At 40.0% G+C, this 26,140-nt stretch overlaps 1 protein-coding gene across 20 annotated transcripts in view; it reads left to right on the forward strand.

The window, feature by feature from the left end:
* LOC117386481 (nuclear factor 1 B-type-like) overlaps nucleotides 1–24,941 on the forward strand; it is a 122,531-nt gene extending 97,590 nt beyond the window's left edge. For 6 of the 20 annotated variants that reach the window (XM_055229063.1, XM_055229073.1, XM_055229064.1 and 3 more), the window contains 3 exons: nucleotides 76–158; nucleotides 10,554–10,642; nucleotides 17,696–24,941. In XM_055229063.1, coding sequence (XP_055085038.1) covers nucleotides 76–158; nucleotides 10,554–10,642; nucleotides 17,696–17,831 — 308 coding nt within the window. In that variant the 3' untranslated portion in view covers nucleotides 17,832–24,941. The remainder of the gene's footprint in view (nucleotides 1–75; nucleotides 159–10,553; nucleotides 10,643–17,695) is intronic. The other 14 variants (XM_055229074.1, XM_033983850.2, XM_033983842.2 and 11 more) reach the window with 7 other exon arrangements.
* Nucleotides 24,942–26,140: the final 1,199 nt, after the last annotated feature.

The raw sequence follows: 26,140 nt of genomic DNA on the forward strand, positions 1-26,140 counted from the left end.
CAACATTAAACAGTGTAAAAAAGATATGAAACGTCTTTGACATTAAACCCCCCGATATTTTGAATCGTCCTGCAGGATACTCCGCCCCCGGCACCCCCACGGCCAATCGCTTTGTGGGCCTGAGCCCTCGAGACCCCGCCTTCCTCCACCAGCAGCAGGTGAGCCCCCCCCAGCTATACCTCTGTACCCTCTCCACTCTTCCACCCTCACCCCTCCTCTTTTCATTTCTGTCTTTCCTTCATAGCCAAAAAAAAAACAAAAAAACAAATACAGCCCCCAGCCCCCAGACATCAACATTTATAGGTTAAAATTAGCACTTTTGTTTTGCCAGTTTCCCAAAATGTCTGAGTGCTTTATTTAAAAAAACAAAAAACGATGGGATGCAATGAAATGTAAAAGATCTTGCTTGTCGCCGTAGCAACAACTCAAACAATTTTACAGGCATGTTCACACTAAGAATTATCTAAAATTTTTGATCTACAGACACAAATATTGCAACTTTTTATGAAATCCAACCATCTTTGTGTTGTTTTTTTTTACATTTTACGCAGCATCCCATGTTTTAGAAGTGCCGTGATTTTTTTTTTTTTAAGTGAAAGTAAACGAAACAGTATTGTGAGGAAGTGAGTATTATTACGGGACACGAGGGGGCCTTAAACGAAACGAAATGTGTCTATTTCCTCGACTTTACCGTCAGAAGTAGCTGCAGTTCTGAGTACACTCGACACTGAGACTGTGAGACGGAATGAAGGAGCTACAGTCAGCGGTGGGTCGTAAAATATTAACTTTTTTCAAGAAATGGTACTTGTTTAGTTATTGCTTTACCTGAAATGTTACTCAGTTTGGCATTAATTCGCTTAAAAGTGTTTTTTTATCACAAAGAAAGTAACTCAAACATGCTGAAAAGTGGATTTTTACTGTGTGAGGAGCTGCTTTTCCATGTGCATGACCAGTAATTTAGCTTTGTCCCATCACCTGCTTAAACATAACATGAGATCAGTTAATGCCATATTGCGGAACATTCTTGACAAAGCGATAACATCTAAATTGGAAAAAAGCAGACATATTATGCTTTTGTCGCTCTATAGTTATAATCTGACGCACGTGGATCGTTATGTTATAATTTGCACGTTTTAAATCGCAATATTCATCAAAAATGAAACGAATCCGCTGACTTCCGCGTTTAAAAAATGGCGGCGTCCAATGGGAACTGACATCGGCGTGAGCGTCATCGCAACAAAGCGACGTGTAGCTGTCGGCCGCTTCTATGGAAAGCTGCACATCACACTAGCGAATAGCAGATTTTTTACGGCGATTAAAAACATTAAATCGAAGAGCGGAGTGCATACGTCACAGTGGGCGTGTGAACGTGGACTGATTGGCGACAAAATAAGCGATTAAAGATGCACGAATCAGAGGTTAAACGAGAAGACGAACCAGCTAAAACGTGATTAAACGCTCTGAAAGTCGTTCTTGCGTAATACGTCTGCTTTAAAGTAACAGTACTCCTACTTCGGTTAAGTTTTTGGCGATTCTACCCACCTCTGATTGTAGCTGTAGTGCGTTTGAACATGTGTGTGCAGTGTGTGTGTGTGTGTGTGTGTGTGTGTGTGTGAGGTTTGCAGAGCTGTGGTGTTGTCAGACGGGGGAGAAAGTTTGCCCCTCCCCTCTTCACTCTGGTCCCGGGCCAAGGCTCCTTCAACCTCAGCTAATTGAATGCATCTGCACGGGGCTTCATAATGATGGCTGGTCTCTCCTCAGCGTCTCTTTTTTAATGCTTCGTAAAAAATGACAAAGCTGCCCTCTGTTTCTACGCCTCTCTTTCTATCTCAATTTTTCTTTATTTCATTCTTGTTTTTTGGCTTTTCTTTTCCCATTTGTCCAAAAATGGGAAAGCAAATAAGCCAGTTTGGCAGCCTTTTAGCGGTGGTGGATGGCTACGCTATAAAGGATGGTGTCAAAAGCTAAAACGATCACATTACATTTGCTATAGAGGAATTAGCGTTAGCAAAATGTCCCAAATTATGAGCAATCAATATGGTTTTGGCAGCTGATAACTCGCTAACTCCGCGTGCCAAAAATAAAGTCTAGATAGCGTTATGTGATGGCGTCGTTAGTCGTGGGCCTGTCACGATCGCAAAGTTTGAAGTTTGAAGCTGCTACAGACGATAAACGGTAATAATGAGACTAATTTATGCCGCTGACATAACACAAGAGCAGATTTAAACCACAAAAACTATTCTAAATGTACAATATTGTTAACAAATCATGAGCTGCGGTAAAAAAACAGCAGCAGTTCTTAGTTTGCAGCTGTAATGAGTTATAGAAGTGATTTATCCAACCTTTTACAGCTTAAATCTTATCGTTTAAAAATCCTAGTAAAGCAAAGAAAAAGTACATATGATAAATATTGACCCCTTAAAAATATTATTCCAGCTTCATTTACTGAACGAGAAGTGGATATAGTGATTATAGTGACGGATGTAATTAGTATATATTATTAGCCAGTGCGCTAAAGTGATTACGTGTTTTGTAATTTTTATTCATTTAAAAAATCCACAAAAGCAATAATCTCTCATTGCTTTCTATATTACTTAAAAATTTGGAAATAGTTTTATGTAATTATTTCCTCACAACTGTCAAATCTTGTGATGTGAAACGCAGCAATAGGCTTTACAACAGCACTGCATTAAAACATTATATATACATTATTTTATAGACTTTTAAATATGTAAAATTTATAAAAAAAAATAATATTAAAATTAGGCCATTATATTTATATTATTTATTTATTTATTTATTTATTTTTTTTTTTTTTTTGAGTGGGGATCTTTATCAATTTTTTTTTATCACGATTAATTTATTAATATGGTTTTATATCCTGTATACCATTAATTGATACCTAAATCCATACACTCCTTCATAGAGCTCATACTTCACCGTGATTGGTTAAAACCTCTTGTCACTCATTAGAGCACGAACAAGACTGACCAACAGGACGAGTGGGTGGAGCTTGAGCATAGACGATGTCATCAAAATAGCCTATTATCACAGGGTCAGATCACAATTTGATTTTTCTGTCGTGATAACGCTGTAAAAAAGAGTCATGTTTAGTCTCTCACAGACTGTTTATGTAAATGGACGTGGCTAACCTGCTAGCCGCCGCGCTCCAAACAGGAAGTGATTATGAGCGCGTTTCTGTTTCCATCGACTCTGGCTTCATTGATGTCATGATGAACTATATCAACTATAGTTTATTTTAGATGGAACAACATGTTTTTGGAGGGACATATTCATCATAGTACTTTCTTTTCTTCTTTTTTTTTTTTTTTTTTACTACGATAAGACTGAAGCTGTAGACGGTTGAATAAACCAAGTTTAGTCCTCGTTTAGTCCTGTTTTAGACCCGGTTTAGACCTGGTTTAGTCCTGGTTTAGACCTGGTTTATTCCTGTTTTAGACCTGGTTTAGACCCGGTTTAGTCCTGGTTTAGACATGTTTTAGACCTGGTTTAGTCCTGGTTTAGACCCAGTTTAGACCTAGTTTAGTCCTGGTTTAGACCTGTTTTAGACCTTTTTTAGTCCTGGTTTAGTCCTGGTTTAGTCCTGGTTTAGTCCTGGTTTAGTCCTGGTTTAGCCCTGGTTTAGCCCTGGTTTAGACCTGGTTTAGTCCTTGTTTAGTCCTGGTTTAGACCTGGTTTAGTCCTGGTTTAGACCTGGTTTAGTCCTTGTTTAGTCCTGGTTTAGTCCTGGTTTAGACCTGGTTTAGTCCTTGTTTAGTCCTGGTTTAGACCTGGTTTAGTCCTGGTTTAGACCTGGTTTAGTCCTTGTTTAGTCCTGGTTTAGACCTGGTTTAGTCCTGTTTTAGACCTTTTTTAGTCCTGGTTTAGTCCTGTTTTAGTCCTGGTTTAGTCCTGGTTTAGTCCTGGTTTAGTCCTGGTTTAGTCCTGGTTTAGCCCTTGTTTAGTCCTGGTTTAGATCTGGTTTAGTCCTGTTTTAGACCTTTTTTAGTCCTGGTTTAGTCCTGTTTTAGTCCTGGTTTAGTCCTGGTTTAGTCCTGGTTTAGTCCTGGTTTAGTCCTGGTTTAGACCTGGTTTAGTCCTGGTTTAGCCCTGGTTTAGTCCTGGTTTAGTCCTGGTTTAGTCCTGTTTTAGTCCTGGTTTAGTCCTGTTTTAGTCCTGGTTTAGTCCTGGTTTAGTCCTGTTTTAGACCTGGTTTAGTCCTTGTTTAGACCTTGTTTAGTCCTGGTTTAGTCCTGGTTTAGTCCTGTTTTAGTCCTGGTTTAGTCCTGTTTTAGTCCTGGTTTAGTCCTGGTTTAGTCCTGTTTTAGACCTGGTTTAGTCCTTGTTTAGACCTTGTTTAGCCCTGGTTTAGTCCTTGTTTAGTCCTGGTTTAGACCTGGTTTAGCCCTGGTTTAGTCCTGGTTTAGTCCTGGTTTAGCCCTGGTTTAGACCTGGTTTAGTCCTGGTTTAGACCTGGTTTAGTCCTGGTTTAGCCCTGGTTTAGTCCTGGTTTAGTCCTGGTTTAGACCTGGTTTAGTCCTGGTTTAGTCCTGATTTATAAACTCTTCTATGACACATTACAGATACAAACTAAGCACCAAAATGTTTCATTCTGCTGTTTCTTCACTGCAGTTAGTTTTTGGAGGACTCTACTTCAGGACGGTGTCAATTAGTTTCAATATTATCATTACTAAAGAAAAGTGTATGTTTGGCTGCTCGTCCACGTCCGCTGGTCAGATTACTGCTGGACACTGCCTTATATCTGTCTGAAGGAGGAGCTAACTACACTATGGATGTTTTTAGTTTCATTTTTTTTTGTTTCAGTATAGTTAGCTCCTCCTTCAGACAGGTATAAGTCAGTGTCCAGCAGTAATCTGACCAGAACTGAAGACGAGCAGCTAAAGGTCCAGTGGGAGCGTCCATCAGGAGGAGGAGGAGAGGCAGGATTCACTTGGCTGCCATCACAGTTTATTTTCACATTTTCTAGCAGATCTGTGACTTCTTTCGGAGGGGCACAAAGCGACTACACAAGAGCCGTGCGATCTACCGCACCGCATCCCGCTCTCTGCACAACGCAAAGACTTTCTGTTACACGTCGCAAAGCAGAAATATACAAAAATACTACTACAAACTCAAAACGTACCACTATATTTACTTACTCCTTTCTATTATAACTCTCTGTGATCGGAACAGATTTCAGTTTATAATCGAAGTGACCTAAACTGAACTTTTGATAACTGCAGTGGTGCAACGAAACGAAGTAAAAGTACTGTATTTAAGCATACTTTTTACTTATACTTCGCTACATTTGACAGGAGTAAGTGTACGTTCTTCTCCGCTACACGTTTGATCATAAAGTACATTTTTAAACAGCTACTTTAATCCATTTTTTCACGTGATACTTTTACTTTCTCCTTCAGTATTTGAACTTTTACATAGATAACAAAACTAAGTCCTTCTTCCACCTCTGTATAATTGATAATCTGCTAAGTTTCTGGTCTAACCTCGCAGTCGTAACAGTTTAACCAGCCCGGGCCTAAACTATAACATCTTTTGGGTCAAGTCGTGTTCGTCAACTGATCCACAAAATCCGTATTTGTGACACTGAATCCCGTCGAGCGCTTCCAAACTCTATTTCTGTACATTTGCATATCTGTAAATTCCACTTTCTAAATATTGACTTTTTACAGCGTGGAGTTAGCTGCTCGCCCGCGACATATCTCCGTGCATTAAAGTCTTTGTTTGTATAAGTAAGCAGGATTATATTCCCACAGATTGATCTCGCTTCTGTCTGTCGCGGTTGTTTTTTTTGTTTCTGAAGTGCGATCGTCAGATGTGGCCGAGCCGGTCCAGACTAAACTCCGAGTCGTCCGCCTTTGTTTCGCGGCGCACGACAGCTGTTTATTGACTGGGACCTGCTCGGATTATTGACATTTTGGGCATGTTTAGGTTTGGGTTTGAGTGTGGTCAGCGCAGTGGTGGCAGGGAGGAAAGTGGAGCTGGGTAGACACTTGGTTTTGTTCGGTTTAAGTCCAAATATAGTCCCGGTTTAGACCTGGATGTAACAGGAACTGAAATATCGTGAGGTTTAAACCATGTTCTAATGCTGTTACCTCATCAAAACAGACCTGGAGTTGTGTTTTGTTTCATTCACACATGTTTGAGTATTATTAGTCTATATCTCCAAACCTCAAAACGCTCTGTTCCACCTTGTGATGTCATGAAGTGGTAGTTTCCAAGTTAGCAACTACCTTTTAACTTAAGTTCAGTCAAAACTTGCAATTCCTGAAGCTGAAATGATCCAAATGATTCAAGAAATGAAGGTGTGTGGAGTTTAAAAACACAGCGGAGCACTTCCTGTATCACCGCATGACATCACAAGGTGGAACAAAGCGTTTTCTCAGCATAAATACGCAGGGTTTGTGTGTTAAACATGTCTGGATAAACAAAAAAAACACAACTCCAGGTCTGTTTTTGATGAGAAAACAACTTTATAACATAGATAACAAAAGAAAATAGCGTAATATGAGCGCTTTAAATCACTGTTATGGTGCAGTAGTAGCAAAAAAAACTACATAGACCATGATCCTTTGCTTTGTTTGAGTCCAATCTACATGATGACGTAACTGTTAAATCGTAAATATTAGGATTATGGCAGAAAAGTTACATAAAGTATTGACAATTTTCCAGAGAAATTCGGATCGTTACATCTGTCGGTTTTAGTCATTTTGTTGTGTAGTTTTGATTCAGTCACGGTTGAGTCAGTTGACGTCTCCACGCTGGTGTTATTGTGTTACGTAGAATGTTCCACAGTATGGCATTACATTTATTTATCGCCACGAAGAAGCTAAAAGGCGCTGTTGTTCTTTAGATGTTTTTGGTCAGTGTTTGTCCGGGTGTGACCCCGAATACAAACAATAAAACGTCAGATAGATTCTTTAATGACATACTACGTGACAAACCAATCCCGTATCCAAGGAAACGTCGCCCCCCCCTCACCGTGAAAATTCCCCAGTGCACCTTTTTAAGTCGAATTCTTCAGCTCTACTAAAGTAACTAACCACCTGCTAAACACATTCATCTCCGTCCGGCGCTTATTGCAAAATGTCAGACCACTAAAATAGAAAATAGTCTGGACTACTCACCGCGTCCACTTCCAAACTTAAAAAGGGCCGCCCGCATGCCCACGGCCGCACGCCACACCTGCTCGCCGTTTCCCAGGCTGCCCGATATACCCGCCATTCAACCCTCGCCTCGGTTAACCCCTCCAGGGAGCGCCACCATCCAGGCGTTCCTCGGGGAGAGATCCGTGCTCAGATGTCATTTGGTCTTATCTAAGGGAGAATCCTAATCCACAATCTGCCCGCATCTGTTTGCAAACGTTCCCAGCGACGTTCCCATTTTTTCCCCCCATTTTTTTTCCCACTGCCTGTGCCACTCTGATGCCAGCGGACAGATGGCAGGGCCCTGGAGGAGCGGTGGCACGGAGCGTCTGGCCCGAGCCGAGCTTTTGTCAGGCTGCAATAAAAAGAAGCAGGATACTACAGAGGGCATTGTTTCTCATACACTTTCATGAGCCAAGTGTAAAGATTGATGAATTGAGAGCTGAGGATTCAAAGGGTGTATTGTGGAACTATACAGCGCTCCGAAAAAATATCGCAGGGATAGAATTTTTATTTGTGGGAATTTTGGGGAAGCGTAAAAAGCCCGAGGACGACGTGAGGGGGTCTGGATCACGGTGTAGGCGACGCAATTCCCACGAAACGAGTCCACGAGAACAAGATTTTGAATTATAATTGATGAAAATGACGTTGTCCAGTTCTGTTAAAAAATCTTGTTTTTATCGCTTTAATTTCGTATTTTGCCATAATTTTAGCGCTACTTTTGGGACTAAATCTTCTCAAAAGGTCTCACTAACCAATCTTATCGAGCCAAATGTAAACAGATGCAGAAATAATCTTACACAATTGTTTATTTCACGTGATTTCGTCCCATTTCTACATTTGGATATTGTGTTTTAGGTTATTCTAGAGCATTTTGGACAAACAAAACCAACTTCACATCGTTAAAAAAACCCAATAATACACTAAAGAACTAGATATTTGACTCCAGATCTGTGCACTTCGCAAAACTATCGTATTCGTTCTGTATATGAAACTAGAACAGTACTTTTTGGGGTCAGTATTTTGTATTTTGATAGTACTTTTTCTTTGTTCTTTGCTACTTTTTTCTGTACTGCGATAAGATTTAAGCTGTAGAAGGTTAAATAAATACCTTGTAAGAAATATTACAGACGCAAATGAAGTACTTAAGTGTTGCGTTCTGCTGTTTATTTAAAGTAGCTCATGTTTTGTTTTGTGTTTTTTACAATATTGTCCATTTCCGATAGTTTTTGTGGTTTAAATTTGCTCTTATTGTTGCGTCAGTGGCATAAATTAGCTTCAATATCACTGTTTATCGTCTGTTTTCTTCTGCAGTTCAAATCGTGTTATCGGGACAAACCTAGCAATCATTTGACCATTATTTTGTCAGACATCTCAGGTGCTTTTTTGTGTTTCGTCGTCTTCTTCCAAACCTCAAATTTCACCCAAACTCCCATATGCACCTTTTAGATTCTCACCTCTCAATAAACCTAATAAATCACATTACAAACTTCCTATTCCTTCCTCTTTCTAACAACAACACGACTGCATTTAAGTACAGCTTAAGTGGGCGGCCATCATCGTTCCCCTGATGCGTCTCCTGCAGGTGCTCGCAGTTAAAAGAATCACAGTCTTGACCGCTGCAAATGGTGTTGAATATTCAGTTATATCTGATTAAGTCCCTCTTAAGAGCCCCGGCCAAAAAAAAAACAAAAAAAAATGTCCGCCCGGCTCCACGTAGAGTGCTAACCGTGCAGTTTTAGCCGTAGTGCATTACTAAATGAATGTGTAGCGTACGGGGCAAGGTTAGGTGAGTGGTGGCCAGCTCTCATCTGGATTGCCGACACGTGCGTTCGCATAATGCATGTAAAGGAGGAAGCAGTTTGTATAGGTTTTTGTTGTAGTCGTTTGTAATGCAGCTTTCCTTTAAGAGCGAGGTTCTCCCTTATGCATGAGTGTGTGTACGTGTGCTTTAACTTCATTGTACTTTGACCCCTAATCAATAAAAAACAGTTAGCTAATGAAAAAAAGAAGCGGTGTACGCTCCCGGGTGTACATCCTGAATGTAAAAATGCACTTATACAGGAGGGCTGCTTATCGACGAGCTGCATCCAGCCGACTGCATGGCTTCAGTGGCTAACCCGACGCACTCACACATGTCCGACAAAACGCAGACCGAAGGAATAGAGCTCACCTTCTGTAACTAACTAATCCACTCTTTTATTTCCAGGAGGCCAGAGGTGGAAAGTAACATGATTCTTTTGACATTTTAACCATTTTTTGTTTCGTTCTTAAAGCTTTTATATTTAAAAAGTAGCTTATTCTGTTACTACAAGTGAAATTAGACCCCATAGTAAATATACGACTACTCTAAGTTGTAGTACGCTTGTAAATCCATTAGTAGTGGCAAAAATATTCAGATGTACATCATTAGTACTACTTGTGGCTGCTAGGGTTAGCGTTAGTAACTGTAGTAGTTTTTTTTTTTTAGCAAATTCGTTTTCCAGATCAAGTTTTAGTTTGTTTTCATACCTGACAGTTCCGACTGCTCACTAGCGCCTCAGAGTGGTCACGTGATGTTGCTGCGACGTGGTTTAAACACGTTTTAGCGCTATTTTCCTACTGGTAGAGGGAGGACGACAGCGCCATCTGCAGTCTGACTTCAGTATCCCAGGTGTGTGAGAGTAAAAAAGCCCCCTCATCCCGGATTAAAGACCCGTGGGGGCACGTTTTTCCGTATTTGAATTGCATTTTTTGACCCAGCAATACAGACGAGGGGGGCGTTTTTACTCTCACACACCTGGGATACTGTACGAAGAAGTCGGGCCGCAGATGACGCTGTTTTCGTGCTTCTACGAGTACGAAAACAGCGCTAAAACGTGTTTAAATCAGCTGAGCGAACACGACGCAGCAACATCACGTGACCGCTCTGTCTGGCATGAAAACAAACTAAACCTCAGCGTTTATTTATATATGAATTATTGTAACACCAGAAGAACCTCACTGGACTATGTAGTGATAGTAGTAGTAGTCGTAGTACTAGTAATACACTCACATTTTATCGCAATCCCTCAAAGTAAGTTCGCAAAGTGTAAGTCAGATCGTACCTGTGAGGGGCTTTCGAGACGTTTACACCCAACAACAACACGTCTAAGTCTAATAACACCATTTAAAGCACATATTTTGACTTCCCCGTTCCACCTCTGGCCCCGCCCACTAACCGCACGACCCCGTTTCCTCTCTGTCTGTTGTGTCCTTAGCCTTTCTTTGACTGTCATCCATGTTCTAACCCCATTCACTGTGCTGTAGCTCTCCTCTGCATGCCCTGTGTTCACTGTTGAGTTGCAGTAGTGTAATCTGAAGTGGAAGTGTCTTGGTCCAGTGATCTGACCGCTAGGTTTCAATTGACAGCTGAGGAAGTGTGACTGGAGCGTGACTCAAAACGGCAGGCATTATGGCCCCAGTGCCACAGAGGACACTTTGGGGATTACTTGGCAAAGGTAACGATTTCATTCTTTCAAGCCCTCTGTCTCTATATTGCTGCTACGTACAATAGATTCATGTGTTCACCCTTCTGTGTGTTTGTCCCGCACCATGTCACCGTGTGTTTCACTGTGTCGAGCGCTTTTGTGAGTAGAAAGAAAGTGTCTAGAGATGTCACGTTTAGTCGAGCTGGTTCTGTGCTCAATAAAAATGACATAAAATAAGAAAAAAAACGTTAAAAAGTAGTGAATATACGTGATTGCAAACTGTAAAAACACACAAAATTACAACAAATTATCAAAACTCTTCACTGTTTAGACCTCGGAGAATCATCATCGTAGACTGTTTATATAAATGGACGTAGCTAACCTGCTAGCCCGTGCGTTCAGTTCGCTTCAGTTCACTTTCTATTGAAAATCCGTGGCGTCTCTCTCCGTAACTGCTGCTGTCAGACTCGTCGTTTTGGTCTTAAATTGTTTGTTCGGATTAACCCGCTCTACATGATTCTGGTGGTTTTGTTTCGCTTTTGTGTTCGTAAATCAAGATATGAACATTAATAACAGACAAATCAGGCGTCTTCTTTCCCCGTGGTCGTTCCCGCTAGCGTTAGCAACAGGTTTGATTGACAGCGTTGCTAAGTGCCCGTTCTGTTCTAAACCAGCGGTGCGTGCAGGAAGTTGCGTTAACTTCAACACCTTCGCTCCGGATTGGCTTTTTGGTTGCTATGATACTCCAAATACTCTAAATTAGCCGCTATAACTGCTAGCCTCGATTAGCTTCATTTTCCTGGAGCTGAACGCTGTGGGTGACGTCCATTTCTTTACACAGTCTATGTTTGCAATGTACAAAATATAACGCCAAAACCTGGAATAAAATCAGTAGGAAATGCTCTTGGCTCCACACAACAAAACTTGGAATCGATTAAATCAACGCAAAATTGGTAAACTTTTAAAAAAGGTGGAATATGTAACTTTTCGGGTGTTTGTCTGCCAACTGCTTGAGATATCGTTTTTTTAATTTTTTTTATCATTTGCCTAAAATATTCAACAGAACATCTTGAAGCTGATCTATTTAAGGTGTTTTTAATTACAGGTGTTTTCCAAAATAAGTGAAATAACATGTATAAAACACGAACGGACTCGGTTCTCCACAGATCTGACTCATAACGTGACCTGGTTGGATCACGTTCTCCACAGAGATCGATGTTTTTACTGATGCGTTTACTGCGGAACACTCCAGGCACGAAATAACACCGTAATGGAGACAAAAACACGGCGCAAACCTCAGAAAAAACGTTAGCTAGCGAACCTTTAAATACAGTAATTCATGTCATTTTTACTCACGCAAACATTTACGCGGCGTCGTATTATTTTAATCAACATTAACTCGGACCGGCGCAGGTAAAAGAAGTCATCCCAGGTCAGCGGTTCTAATCCACGTGAGCGGCGTCTACTGTTTAACAAGCTCAGTATTGTCTGGGCAGGAGTCATGCTTTACTCTCCTTAACTTAAACGTACACACAGCCCCCTCTCTCCCTCCGTCTCTCCCTCCCTCTTCTTATCCTCTTTCTTTCCTCTCTCATCCCCCTGTGCAAGGAAAAAGCTGAACCGGTTCACCTCTGCGCACACAGCCCCGAGAGCTGAGCTAAGCCGTTTTCCTGTTACAAGCCAGTCTTCCTCTTTCGCTGGAAGTGTGTGCGGAGATTGTGTTAGCAACTTTGCAAAACACACACCCAGCAGCAGCCGCCCCCAAACAGGCCCCTGAAAACACCAGTGGAGGTAGAGAAATGTCCCCCAAAGCGGCTCCAGGTCCCGCTCTACGAGTAAACCAGTGGTACAAGTAGTAAAGTACTGCGTTTTAGCTAGCTGTAGTACTTTTTTACTTTTGCTTCAGTACATTCGAGAGCAGTATCTGTACTTTCTACTCCACTATATTCTTGAACTATACTGGAAACTACAAGTATTTTTTATTATTGTTGGGCCAAATAAAAACTATTAATCAAATTGTTTCGATTCGGCTCAAAACTTTTATCAAAATCACCACATTTGAAGCTTTATTAGATGTCAAAATCACCATGAAATACTTTACTTTTTGCTCTTTAAGCACATTTTTAACCAAATTCTTTAATATTTTTACTTAAGCAGATGTTTTCATTTGATACTTTTACTTTTCCTTGAATATTTTATCACTTAAGTAACAGAAATGAGTACTTCTTTACTTTCACTACATCCGAGAGCAGTATCTGTACTTTCTACTCCACTACATTCTTGAACTAGACTGGAAAGTACAAGTATTTTTTATTATTGTTTAGTTAGTTATTATTGTATTAATCAAATTGTTTGTTTTGAACAAAATTCGGGACAAATCTTTATCAAAATCACCACATTTTAAGCTTTTTAAGACTGAAAATCAGCACGAAATACTTTACTTTTTACTCTTTAAGCACATTTTTAACCAAATTCTTTAATATTTTTACTTAAGCAGATGTTTTCATTTGATACTTTTACTTTTCCTTGAATATTTTGTCGCTTAAGTAACAGAAATAAGTACTTCTTCCACCGCTGAAGTAAACACAGTAGTATATTTACTTTCCCCAAAATATCATGTTTGCGCAATTTCGTCGGCGAAGTTTTTTTTAAAATAAGAGTACATGTTTGTATTTCCCCTTTTACAGTCACCAAAGCTCTAAATATTCCACTGAGACACTTTAATACAGGATTTAAGGCCCTTCTTGATATATTCTTCTTCATCTGTTCAGGCTTGGGACTGGCACAAAGAGTTTAACCACTGCTGGCGCCCCCTAGTGGTTTTATTTGTTTAAAGAAAATTCCATACAACTTTATTATCAGTTTTAGTGAACAAGATCAATAAACTAATATTACGTAACATTTATATAAGAGTTTTTAAGACTCTTTAGATAGTTTTTTAAATGCAATTTTGAAAAGATGGCAGGTTGTAGCAAAAATAAAACAAAAAAATGATAAAAAAATGATAATATTATAAGAAGAAGAAGATTGTTTCTGTGTGTATGAAGCACTTTGTCTCTAGTTTTTGAAAAGTGCTAAACAAAATCTATTATTATTACTACAAACAGTCATGAAAAAGTAGAAAAAGTAATGAAAAAGTACATTTTAGAGTTTTAACTGATGATGTAATTATCCCAGTTGAATAAGTTTCATTTTCTGATCGCCATTAAGTTTTTTTTTCTGTCTGTAAGCAAAAATCGCTCATGTACAGATATGCCGATCCCTTGCCTTTTATCTCCTCCGCCCTTTACCGCAGCGCTCCTCGGTCCTAGCCCCCAAATTAAAACCCAGTTAGACCTGCATGTTGCCATTGTGCAGGAAATGGGTCAGCAATCCATTAAGATGCCATCAGATAATCTAATTTAGGAGCTAATCCTTAAACCAAGTGCGTCGAACGCTCCGGCCCGCGGTGTGTGCTCACAGAGGGGGCAGAATTAGCAGGGTTTGGGAGAGGACAGGGACAGCAGAGGCCGGAGGGGGAGCGAGGTGAGGGGGCGGCCATCTTGGGAAGGTTACCTAAGGAAATCCCATGATGGAGGTCATGTTGTCAGTCACGTCTTAAAGCTGCCCGGTGGAGCGAGAGCGGGGAGAGAAAGAGAGGGGGAGATGTCGTGTGAGGACAAAGAGAGACGGGACGGAGGTTTTTGAGTCAAGGTCCAGTTGTGATCTTATTTTAGTTTGAGAAAAATACATTTATACAGTTTTGGGTTGTGTTAGGTTTAAATCATGACGGAACCTGTTTTATAATTTACACATTTACATATTTTTTTCTGTGAATATAACTGTAAATTTAAAATAATCTAAGTTATATTTTTTATTAAATTTTTTCTTTTTTTTTTCTTTTTTTTTTTATAATTAAAGGTACACTACAATAACTGAATGAAACGACCAACTTTGTGTAAACTTGGCCCATATTTATACAGAAAAAAGGCCTTGAGTGCAGTGTAAGTCTTTATACAGGGAAAAAACAAGTTGAATTTGATTAATAATAAATTTGTAATAATTAAACATAAATATATAAGAGTCTATACGCAAAGATCGACGTCAAAACGCTGAAATTCCCTCGCGTGCGGCTGCTGCTGGCTCATACGTCTGTATTAGCGTCGATGGTACATTTGTGATTCTCAGAGCGGGGACAGTGGCTTTTCTTCTCCGCTTTGAAACCCTGACCACTTCTGCTTTAAGTTACAAGACGCAGATTTGTAGCGACAGCCATCGATTTTAACAAGATTAACAGCGATCCTGCGGCCGCGGCGGTCACAAAGGCCCCGCCGGCGCAGCTTTGTGTCTGTGTGGTCCCCCCCGAAACGTAACCCATTACCTGCGTAGGCTTTCATAAAACACAGAGATGTTAAAGAAGGGAGAATGGGCCAAAAGGAAATGTGCCGCCCCTGATCTGTACGCTCTTTGTTCGGCGAAGGTAGGAAAAACTTAATCTCTCGTTTCCTGTCCGATGATTTTTGGCAGGACGAGGGCGCCGAGGGAGAGGCGGGAGGGAGCGAGCGGAGTGTGAGGATGGGCCCAGCAGGAAAAAGCAGAGGATTAGACTCGAGGTTAACTCCTTATAACCCAAAACGTAACAAAAAACTTTCCGAATATGTCTCCTAACCTCTATACATTTTCGTGATCTCGCTCGTTCGTTGGTTCATTCGTTCGTTTGGCACAAGATTTAACTGCACTGAAAAATTCCAAGTTTTGAGTTTTTTACTGACACTTTCCATCTCTATGTAGTCGTCTTGGCAACCTGCTATTAAATTTAATTATTTTTTTATGAATTGACAAATTGGCTACGGTCCAGTAAGAATCAAACAGCTGGGATGGGCCCCAGTCATCTGTAGAAAAAGTTGTTTTTTTAATATAAATTTTATGGCAAGAGGTTCTGTTCTTTAATAACCTTATTTCTCGACGGTATTAGCTTTAAAATACAGCAAGTATTTTGAAAAAGTAATTATTTGAGTACTTGTAACAGTGGATTATAGTGATGAATGAATGAATATGTTGTTTTCAGTCATTTCTTTTGCTCGTTGGCGTCCGCGTAGTCGCTCGCCACAGGTATTCCCAGCGGAGTTTTATGAAGCGCGGAGGTCGAGCAGGTCCCTATATGTGAGTGGATGTGCGCTCGGGGGTTTTCGCCCGGTGGGGGGGTGGCACGGAGGGGGGACGGAGGGAGGAAGGGGGGCTAATTATCTGACATCTACGTAGCTCCGCACCCCTCGGGAACAACATGGCGTTTGTTCCCCGCTCGCGCTTTCAGTTAGCGTTGCCGTTGCGCCGGACGAACAATCACGGTGTTGTTTTGCCATTAGCGTGAGATGAATAGGGATGGGACAGCTTTGTGTAGGGTGCCCTCCCCCGTCCTCGCTCCATCCCTCCCTCCGCCTCACCCTCTGCTTTATTTTACCCATCACCCTCCCTGCCACCACCATCACCTCATCTATAATCCACACCACACTCTCTCCTCGCTTTTTCTATACCATAATCTGTGTGGCATGGTCTGTTTACACAAGCAGGAGTAACACCTGTGTCTTCGCCCGTCACGAAAACACATTTCCAAGTCCGATATATCGCCCGAGTGAACACGATAACACTGAAACGCATTTACGCCACTGACGCAACGACGCAAGAGCAGATTTAAACCACGAAAATGAGTCTAAAAGTACAATATTGTTCGAAAAAGTGAGCAGAATGAAACACTTTAGTCGTTAGTTTGCATCTGTAATGAGACATAGAAGTGACTAATTCAGACTTTTACATCTTATGTCTGATCTTATAGCGAAGAAAAACTAGCTATGATAAATATTGAGTCCAGAAAATATAAAATATAACTAAAACATGTAGTTCTAGCTTCATAAACTGAGCGAAAAGTCGATGTAGTGATTATTAGGATCATATGAATTAACAGTATTATTATTATATTGAAGTCTGTTTAAGTAATTCAAATGAATAAAACACAAAAACGATAATATTGAAACTCATTTACGCCACTGACGCAACAATGCAAGAGCAGATTTAAACCACAAAAACTAAAAATGAGCAGAATGAAACACTTTAGTCGTTAGTTTTCATCTGTAATGAGACATACAAGTTACTAATTCACACTTTTACGGCTTTAATCTCATCTTACAGCTAAAAAATAACCAAAAATTCCTCAGTAGTGCAAAGAAAAAGCAGCCACGATAAATATTGAGTCCAGAAAATGTAGTTCCAGCTTCATAAACTGAAGGAAAAGTCGATTTAGTGATTATTAGGATCAGATTGTTATGCTAGTTAGAAGACATTATGAATTTGCATTATTATTATTATATTTATGTGTGTTTAAGTAGTTCAAATGAATAAAACTCAACCTAAAAGTGCATGTATTTTGTAGTCAAATAATTATAAAGTCCTATATAAAGATAAAGATATAAAGATCACATGGAAAAAACTCTCACAAACCATTTTAAGATAAACAGTGTAATTCCCTTAAGTGACTCTAAACACACACATATCTGACATGTTTTCAGACCATTGGGATTTATTTATTTGTTTATTTATTTACATATTTGACGAACACTGCGATATTTATAGCCAAGATTAATTTGCGGCGTCTGTCCCTCGAGCGGCTTTTTTTAAAACGAAAGACACGTTTAATCACACGTCCGACTCTTCATGTTTAAAACGAGTCCAGTTTCAGCTCAGAGTTTAAAGAGTTTCAGAGTTTTAAGTTGAACTGAAGCCAAGTCAATATTTCTATGTTGTATTTCGCTGTTTAACTGTGGCAGAGAAAGTTTAATTTGTAAAAGTAATTCATAAAAAAGACATTAAAAACACAAATAATCACCATAAACTTTACATTAAAAGAAAAATAAATAAATAAATGTTTGCTGTACGTTATTAACTCTGTCTGTTAAAATCCAACACTGGAAAGACTGTGTAGTGAATGCACTTAAATGTAAAATGATGCTAAATCTAATAAGAAAAATGTACTAATATCTATATTTTTGAACGTTTTTGCGATGGTCCTGTTAAACCCGTGGCTGTTCTGTGTGTCTTCTTGTCTCCCAGCAGTCCTGGTACCTGGGCGAGCTTAGTTCCATTCCAAGTGTCGAACGGGACTCCGATTCTGCCAACAAATGTCCACCAGAACTACAGCATAAACATCATTGGTGAGCCACTGGTCCAGGCCGAAACCGGGAACTGAGTCCATTTCACAGAGGCTGGATTAGGACCCCCCCCTCCCCCTTTTCAGATGGTGGACAGGTCGACCCAAGACGGTGGAGGTTTGGGGGATATGTTTTTTGTTTAGTTTTGTTTTATTTTTCTTTATGGGTAGTGCGTCGCAAGCACTACAGGTGTCTTCAGCCATGGATGAAACCAGCAAGCAGTAAACCCACGCTGCACAATCTAAACCCCCCTCCCCTGTATCTCCCTTCGGTGACCCCGCCCCGCCCCCCCGCCCTCAGAGAGCCCCTGTGATCGGACGTTGGCCGAGAAGACGAGACCGAAGCGGGAGGAGAATCATAGGCTTCAGGTCTGCAGTCTCCAGCCCGCTCCACACTCCACCCACCACCAGTCAGTCGTTGTGCAGGACTTTCAGATCCATTCAAATACTGTGATGTATAGATGCCTTAATGTTTTATTGCATGACACTCTAGTCTCTTAGTGGTTAATCTTTTCCATGTCGAGGGATGTTCATTGACACATGTGAAGGGTGGGTACGACCTCTGGCTGGTGGACTCTACACTGTCTCACTGTGTGCCCCATAGGAACAAACATGTGAATTCAGAGTGTTTCCGTTTGATTTCAGTTGACTGTGACTCTTTGTTCAGACAAATGTGTTGACTTGTTTATTCTTTACTTCAGTAATTAATGTAAACACAGAGTTGAGAACTCTTGATGCGGTTTTCAAAAAACACTAAATGCTCGGCCTGAGATTGAACCCCTCCTAAAAGAATTTGAGACTCCTTTTCAAAAGGACTTAAAAGCGAAAATAAGGAAAAGAGGCAAGTGCAATTGAATATTTGAAGGGAAGCTATCAGTCTGTCAGCCCAAGACTCTAAAACAAAGGGGAATCATTATGAAATAGTAAAATGTTTAAATAAACAAACTCAGACTCACCTGTCCGTGTGCTCAAAGAGGAAACATCAAGGCCGTCGAGGCAGGCACTAAGCTTCAGCAGCACGTCTTTAATGCTTCCCATCACAATGGGCAGCTCGTATTTATTTTTGAGGAAAATGATAAAATAGTAAAGAACTGAAACACAATATGTGTAAAAACGACTTCACTTTTGATGCTACGATAAGATCTAGAGCATATGCATTTGGCCATCAGCTTCTAAAGCTTATGTTTACAGAATATAATATGGAATGCAAAGTATTAATCATGGACAATTCATGCAAATGTACAGTAAGCTTCTGTGTGTGCGAGGTTCACCACACTGGAGGTTTCAAACTGAAACACTTAAGAACCAGGTGGTGACGAATCCCTGAAATCCAGAATTGTGCACGGCATGTTCACAGCCATGGCCTCTCCAATCCTGACGTATTTATACAGGAAATCTCTCCAATATCTCTTAATTTGCACGATGACATATAGTCCACATTACGTGCCTTGCCTTTGAATATAGAGACATCACTACACTTGTTTTTGCTGCATTTATCATTATAGAAAAATTAACATTTTTATGATAAGACTTGTTTTGTACTCTGAATGAAATTGTTGATTTTTAACTTCATGTACTACTCTCACAGTTACATTGCATATCAAGGCTGTGTATAGTTAAAGTTTGTAATCAACCAGCATTTTTTCAGTATTTTGGTGGTTTTTCTAATAACCTGTCATCTTCTTTTTGTTTTCTTTTTATTTTCAATGCTCATTTCGTTCATCTTCCAGTTACTATTGTGGAGGGTGGACTCAGAATTATGAAAATTATGCAATACCAAGTTTTGCCTATGTAGGTCGTGCTTATAGATTCGTCATTATTAGAGGCTAGTTTGGAGATAGACGATATTGTAATGCATTTATTTTGTTGATATTGTTGTTCGTCATTGTTGATGTTGATGATGTTGTTGTTGCCGTGGGTGATTTTTTTCCTTTTTTATCGACCAAAGTGGGGACTGCTTTCTATGCAGTATATGACAAGGTCTTTTAATTTTTTAACAAATCAGCCTACCGAGGAGTGGCGAGTCCATGAATTTGAATTTGAGAGGGAATTTTATTTAATTTTTTTATTATTAATTGTTCAAAAATGTACCCTTGGTCTTACTACGGCTGCAAAGTCACTGATTGGTCTACTGTGACACTTCCTCTAACTCTCCACTTGGGGTGCTAGCTCGCAACGTTGACTCATTTTATCACAGGAGAGACGGCTTGACTTGAGTTTGACAATCATTTTGACATTTTATTTGTCTTATTTCTTCGCCTGTCGTCTCATTTCGTTCCCTATAAGGATGGAAGACGCCGTTCGATTTCGCAAATGCAATTTTTTCCCGAGTAGATGCCTTAAACCCAACAGTGAAGTGGCCTGTGATCTGCGCAATCAATCACGCACCGACTACTGCTGAGCGCTGTCCGAATCACCCACAGACAGGCTCAGGCACGCCTTTAGAAAAAAAAAAAAGTATTTTATAAGTATTAGATTTGTATAAATGTAAATACGATATGCACATTACTGTATGTCAAATCCTTCCCCAGCAAGAATAGACGCTTAAATAGAACCCACTAGAATGAAAAACATAGCACTTAAATATAGCACATAGGCAATCACCTTCTCCCCGTTATGACAGTGTTCGACATTAAGCGGTAACGTTTTAGAATAACTCGCACGGTTTAGTATTAAAGCGCAGTTTTATGCCAGATGTCCTTCCTTTTCCCGTCATCCTGTTGCGTTTTGAGCGATGTGGCGGCGTATTTCTCGAGAAAAGTAGTTCAACGGGAGCTTTTTCTTCCTCTTTCTAAAATATCGTAGCCATATTAGTGTTTAACTTTGTATTTTACGCAAAAAAAACCCACATTTTGTCAATCAGCGCTTTTCAAATCATTCCTAAATTTGGTCGTTTATCTCCGAGACGGCGTTACATGGCGTTAAAACTGGTGTGGCAGTGTATTTCTCGAGAAAAGTAGTTCAACAGGAGCCGTTTTCTTCCTCTTTCTAAAATATCGTAGCCATTTTAGCGTTTATCTTTGTATTTTACGCCAAAAAAACACATTTTGTCAATCAGCGCTTTTCAAATCACTCCTAAATTTGGTCGTTCATCTCCGAGACGGCGTTACGTGGCGTTAAAACTGGCGTGGTGGCGTATTTCTCGAGAAAAGTAGTTAAACTGGAGTTTTCTTCCTCTTTCTAAAATATCGTAGCCATATTAGCGTTTAACTTTGTATTTTACGCTAAAAAATCCGCGTTTTGCTAATCAGCTTTTGTCAAATCATTCCTAAATTTTGTCGTTTATCTCCGAGACGGCGTTACGTTGCATTAAAACTGGCGTTAGCGGTTTGCAGCCGTTTGTTGAGGTAGTGTTAAATGCCAGGGCGGAGAAGCGGGTTTTTTTTAGTCGAGTCTTAAACCGCCGTGTTACAACCCAGCTCGTGCGGGGAAGGGAAGTAGCAAAAAAGAAAATCAAGATGGGAAAATGGTAAAAATGTCAAAATGAAAAGACTGAGAGGGTCCCACAGGTAGAGGGCGCTGTTCTAGAGTCGTAGAAAAAAATCTCAGAGCGGGAATCCCTTTCAAACTCCTCACGCTACGCACTTACACGAGGTCGCTGAGTTATTCTGAAGCGTTACCGACCGACCTCTCAGGCGAACAGCAGGGCATTATTTTCTATATCAATCAAGTTTAATGTGAAATCTCCTTGTCGTCTTTTTTGCACTCTTTCCCTACAATCGTGAAAGACAAACCCTCGGAGAGCTGGCGGCGTCTCTCCAAAGTGCTACCAAGAGGGCTACTACTACTACTACTACTACTATTACTACTACTTCTACTACTACTATACGAACCAGGAAGTAAAACGTTTAATTCCCTCAAGTCAAGCTCAATCTCTCCAACTTCACCCTTATGTAGAAAAAAAAAAAACGATAGAAAAAGCCACCCCGTACGATGTGCACTGCTTTTGAAATTTATTTTTTGATTATTTTTTTTCTTGTGGAATTAAAATTTGTAAGTGCTTTGCAGCCTACGGCCATCGGAGACCCCACTGAAGTGCGTTGTCCCCGTGTGTGTGTGTGTGTGTGTGTGTGCGATACGTGTCAGGGTCACTGTGTATCTGAAGAGGAGGCTGTACATATGGGTAAAATCCGGGCTGATGGCAGTAGAAGTGGCAGCTTGGTGTATGTGTGAGCTCGAGTGCCTCGGACGCTAAAAGTAAAAATGAGGGTCTTTCTATTAGAAATAAAAAAATATCCTGTAATATCAAAGACAGGAGTTTGTACACTGTAAAACTTTGTCTCTTAAGCCCTTATTTGTAAATCTTCCATTTTTGGGGAAAATGAGTCACTTCCATTTTAGGAAATTTTGTGGTTTTTTTTGTTTTTTTTTCCGGAGGCTGGATTTGAGTTAGAACTCTCCAGATTCCTCTAAATATTGAATGAATTATTAGAGTCTAAAGTGTTTTTGTTGTATTTGTAAAATCAGAACGCAAGGGGAATCTTTAGAAATCAGTAAAAAAAACAGCTACCATGAAGGTTTTTTTAATTATACTATTTTTATTTCTGAACCTAGTGCTTAGATATTTCCATGTGGGAAGCATAAGTATTTGAATTGTTGTTCTTTCATTAGTGTGGCCATAGCGAGTGATGTGATTTACGCATTTTGTTTATTTTTATTTTTGGAAATGGGTGTGTTGAATTCTTGTCCAACAAGATCTTTTGTGGTGTGAGTGTGTTCTTGTAGCAGCTGGGAGGTGTCACGTCACTTAAACCAGTAGAACGGCCCCAGATTGCACCTGGAAAAACAAAATAAAAAAACAAAAACACGTGAAGCAGGGTAAAAACTGCAGTGGCAAACGTCCTTGATAAATTTCTTTTTTTGTAATTTTTTATTTTTGATCAAATCTATCGCAACTTGACTGGTGCTACGCCTAGTTTCAGATGTGACTCGCCAACGTTGAGCCTGATTCGGTCTTAAGTCGGAATGGGACGATACGGAAATGTCGTTTACTTTAGCGGGTTATTTTTCCAGACCGAGGTTTAGATTGTTTTCATGCCTGACGGTTTTGACGTCTCATTATCGCTCTTCCTTAGAGTGATCACATGTTGCTGTGACATGTCGGGTTTTTTGTCGCTGTTTTCCTACTCGTAGAAGCAGGACGACAGCGCCACCTGCAGTCCGACTTCTTCAGGACAGTATCCCGGGTGTGCGACAGTAAAAAAGCCCCCTCGTCCCGGTTTACTCTCACATTTTGGTCTGGAAAAATAATCTACATCCACCTTTCCATCCATTTTCTTCCGCTTATCAGTCTAAGCACGGACTCCCAGACTTCCCTCACCCCAGACACCTCCTCCAACTCCACCAATGGGATCCCAAGACGTTCCCAGGCCAGCGTGTCCTCGGGGAAAATAATCTTTTAAAATAAATTAACACAAAACCAACGTTGGACTCATTGGACTATTGAAATTTGATGATTATCATGTCAGAAATAATTGCGATTAACGATAATATCACGATAATTACGTTGTTTACAGTTTAAAAATAATCTGGATTTGCGTAATTATAATTTTAACATCATGAATACGCTCCATATTTAATTGTACTTTATTATCAGTGAAAACAACAATAATCCAGAAGAGATCATCAGGGAAAACCACGATTATATCAAAATTATCACGATAAACGATATTTCTGTGTATCGTCCCATCCCTCGCCTTAAGAAACATGGCTCAAAATTGTCAGTAAATGCTGATTTTGCACTTTCCGTAAAAAAAAAAACGTCGGATTTGAACACTTTGTTTGCAGGTGCTTGGGAAAAGGGTACTGTACCTTCCAGCTGGTAGTGTCGAGCGAACACTACACAGGTGTGAATGCAGAAGGAGGCTGTAGAAACGTATATATTTAAAAAAAAAAAAAAAAAAAAAAGAATCAGTGTTCCACCAATCAAGATCTTTCTAGAGCCTCACGATGACAACATTATTTTAAAAGTATTATAATGTCAAACAGGACAACTTTATGCAAGGAGGACCTGTGGCACTCATGCAATATGTATGAAAAAACGTCGACATGCAGACTTTAAATCACTTTTTTTTTGTCGTTTCTTTCTTTTCTTTCTACATCAAGCAATACACTCACACTTGTTCCATACTTCTTTGGCTAGCTGCTAGTCACTTGGCATCAGGTTGTTCCTAAAAACATGAAAACCAGCATTTTTACGGGATGTAATATTCACCAAAAGAAGACAAAAAAGATAGCAATGCAGTGCCTGTCCAAGCTGTCCAAGTGTTGTATATACTTGTAAAATGTGATTAATTAACTTTCATATGTGACAAGAAAAATGGCATCATGCAGAACCCAGTGTGGCGTCTGGAAATTTGCTTTTGTTAATGTTCATTTTGTGATTTTATTTCGAGACATGTCCGCACACAATGCCCACATCAAGCTTGCTTAAAATAGTACTTCTTCTTCTTCTTCTTCTTCTTCTGTTCAAGGGGATATAAGTTATGCTATGTGCTAATGCTAACAGCGCAGTGAAAGGTGGAAATAATGTTCTGTTTTTTTTTCTTTTTTTAAATAGAAAAAGTCACCTTTTTTTTCTGCAGGGCTGACTTTGGTTTTATTCGGGGTCTTGTGGCACTTTTACTTCCCTCTGCGCACACGTGTATTTATGATGCAAGGTGGAAATGTACAACAACAACAACAACAACGACTAAACAATTTGTAAAGTGTCTCCAGTAGTGGTTGTAGTTACACTGCAGGTGTGCAAAGGTCTATGTATGTATCTGAATGTACGTTTTAGATGACTTTTTTGGGAAACTCTTTTTTTGTTTTTTGTTTTTTTTATCTTTTCAGTTACAGTTTAGGAGCCGCAGGTGTCCAATGTGAACTGTACTATAGTGAAGGCCTTGATATCCCTTCTTCTTTTATTGATTTTTAGAAACGCCAAGCTAATATGGGCAAGCGCCTCCGAGCTGGTTACATTTGGTGCAGGGGCTAAAATTGCCACAAGATTAAAGTCAATGTAAATAATGGCTCAACTTTTTGTGATTGTTACTGTTATATCCAGCCTATACTGCTAGCAGCTGTTTTTACTGCAGTCAATTACTGGAAGTGGATATATTTCCTATGCAAAACTGTTTAAACAATAAAATGAGCTATGCTACAGAAGTGTGTCATTTCATTCTTCGTGACCTTTAAAATGTCAAACGTTTTGTGACAATATTCAGCCGAGGTCAGACACGGATTGGTCTGAAGCGTTGAGGGTGAGCTACGACGGCTAGCGACTAGATTAGCTGAGAAAATGGAAATGTCAAAGTTAAGTTACGCAGCCGTTGACCGTGTATATCACGTTTTCACCGAGGGCCACATCAGCAAAATGGTCACTCTCAAAGGGCCAGATGTAATGTAAAATAAATATAACTACTTTTTAAAAATTGTTCGTTAACTGTTTCTGTATTTATTTTATATTCAAGTTACAAATATAGCATATACATTTCCATAGATGTAAAAAAAAATATGGCTGTATAACTGTGTATCTCCTGATTTCATTCATTTTAAGACAGTCAAACCTTTACATTTATCTTGTTGTGGGCCACATAAAATGACTTGGGGTGCCACATTTGGCCCGTGGACCTTGAGTTTGACACATGTGGTATATGTTATTAACCCGCTCTACATGATCCTGTTTTTTTTTTATTTACTAATGTGGCCGTAAATCAAGATATGAACATTAATAACAAACAAATCAGTCGTCCAGAGTTGCTCCCTGTTAGTGTTAGCAACAGGTTTGATTGACAGTGTTGCTAACTAAACTAAACTAAACTAAAGGGGCGTTACCTTCATCAGCCTCACTTTGGATTGGCTCTTTGGTTGCTATGATACTCGCCGTCGTAATTCCAAATATAAAACTCTGCTCCAAATTCGCCGCTATAACTTCTAGCCTCGACGAGTTTCATTTGACTGGCGCCGAACGCTACGGATGACATCACACTCACTTAAACCGCTTCTTTACACAGTCTACGCACGCAACCAAATCTACAAATGCCTCTCTCTTTAATCAAAATGTTCCAGAGTGTGGCATTTAAACCCTCGTCTTACATCTTTTCCATTACAGCAGTATCAAGCGCTGAAAAAATCCTTCAGACATACTTACTTTCAGGGGGCTCGCTTCTTCACAGATCTGACTGCGACTTCACCTGACGGTCTCGCCTGCTTGTCCCCATGACGATCCGTTAAATGCACTACTGTGGGACTTTCCAGGCACAGCAGTAACACATCCATGGAGACGGGCAGGTAGCATCATAGCATCACGCAGCACCGTAAAAGTCACATAGAACAATAGCGGAAAGAGGTCAACAATATACTTT

The sequence above is a fragment of the Periophthalmus magnuspinnatus genome, chromosome 18 (assembly GCF_009829125.3).
Source record: "Periophthalmus magnuspinnatus isolate fPerMag1 chromosome 18, fPerMag1.2.pri, whole genome shotgun sequence".
NCBI classification, from domain to species: domain Eukaryota; kingdom Metazoa; phylum Chordata; class Actinopteri; order Gobiiformes; family Gobiidae; genus Periophthalmus; species Periophthalmus magnuspinnatus.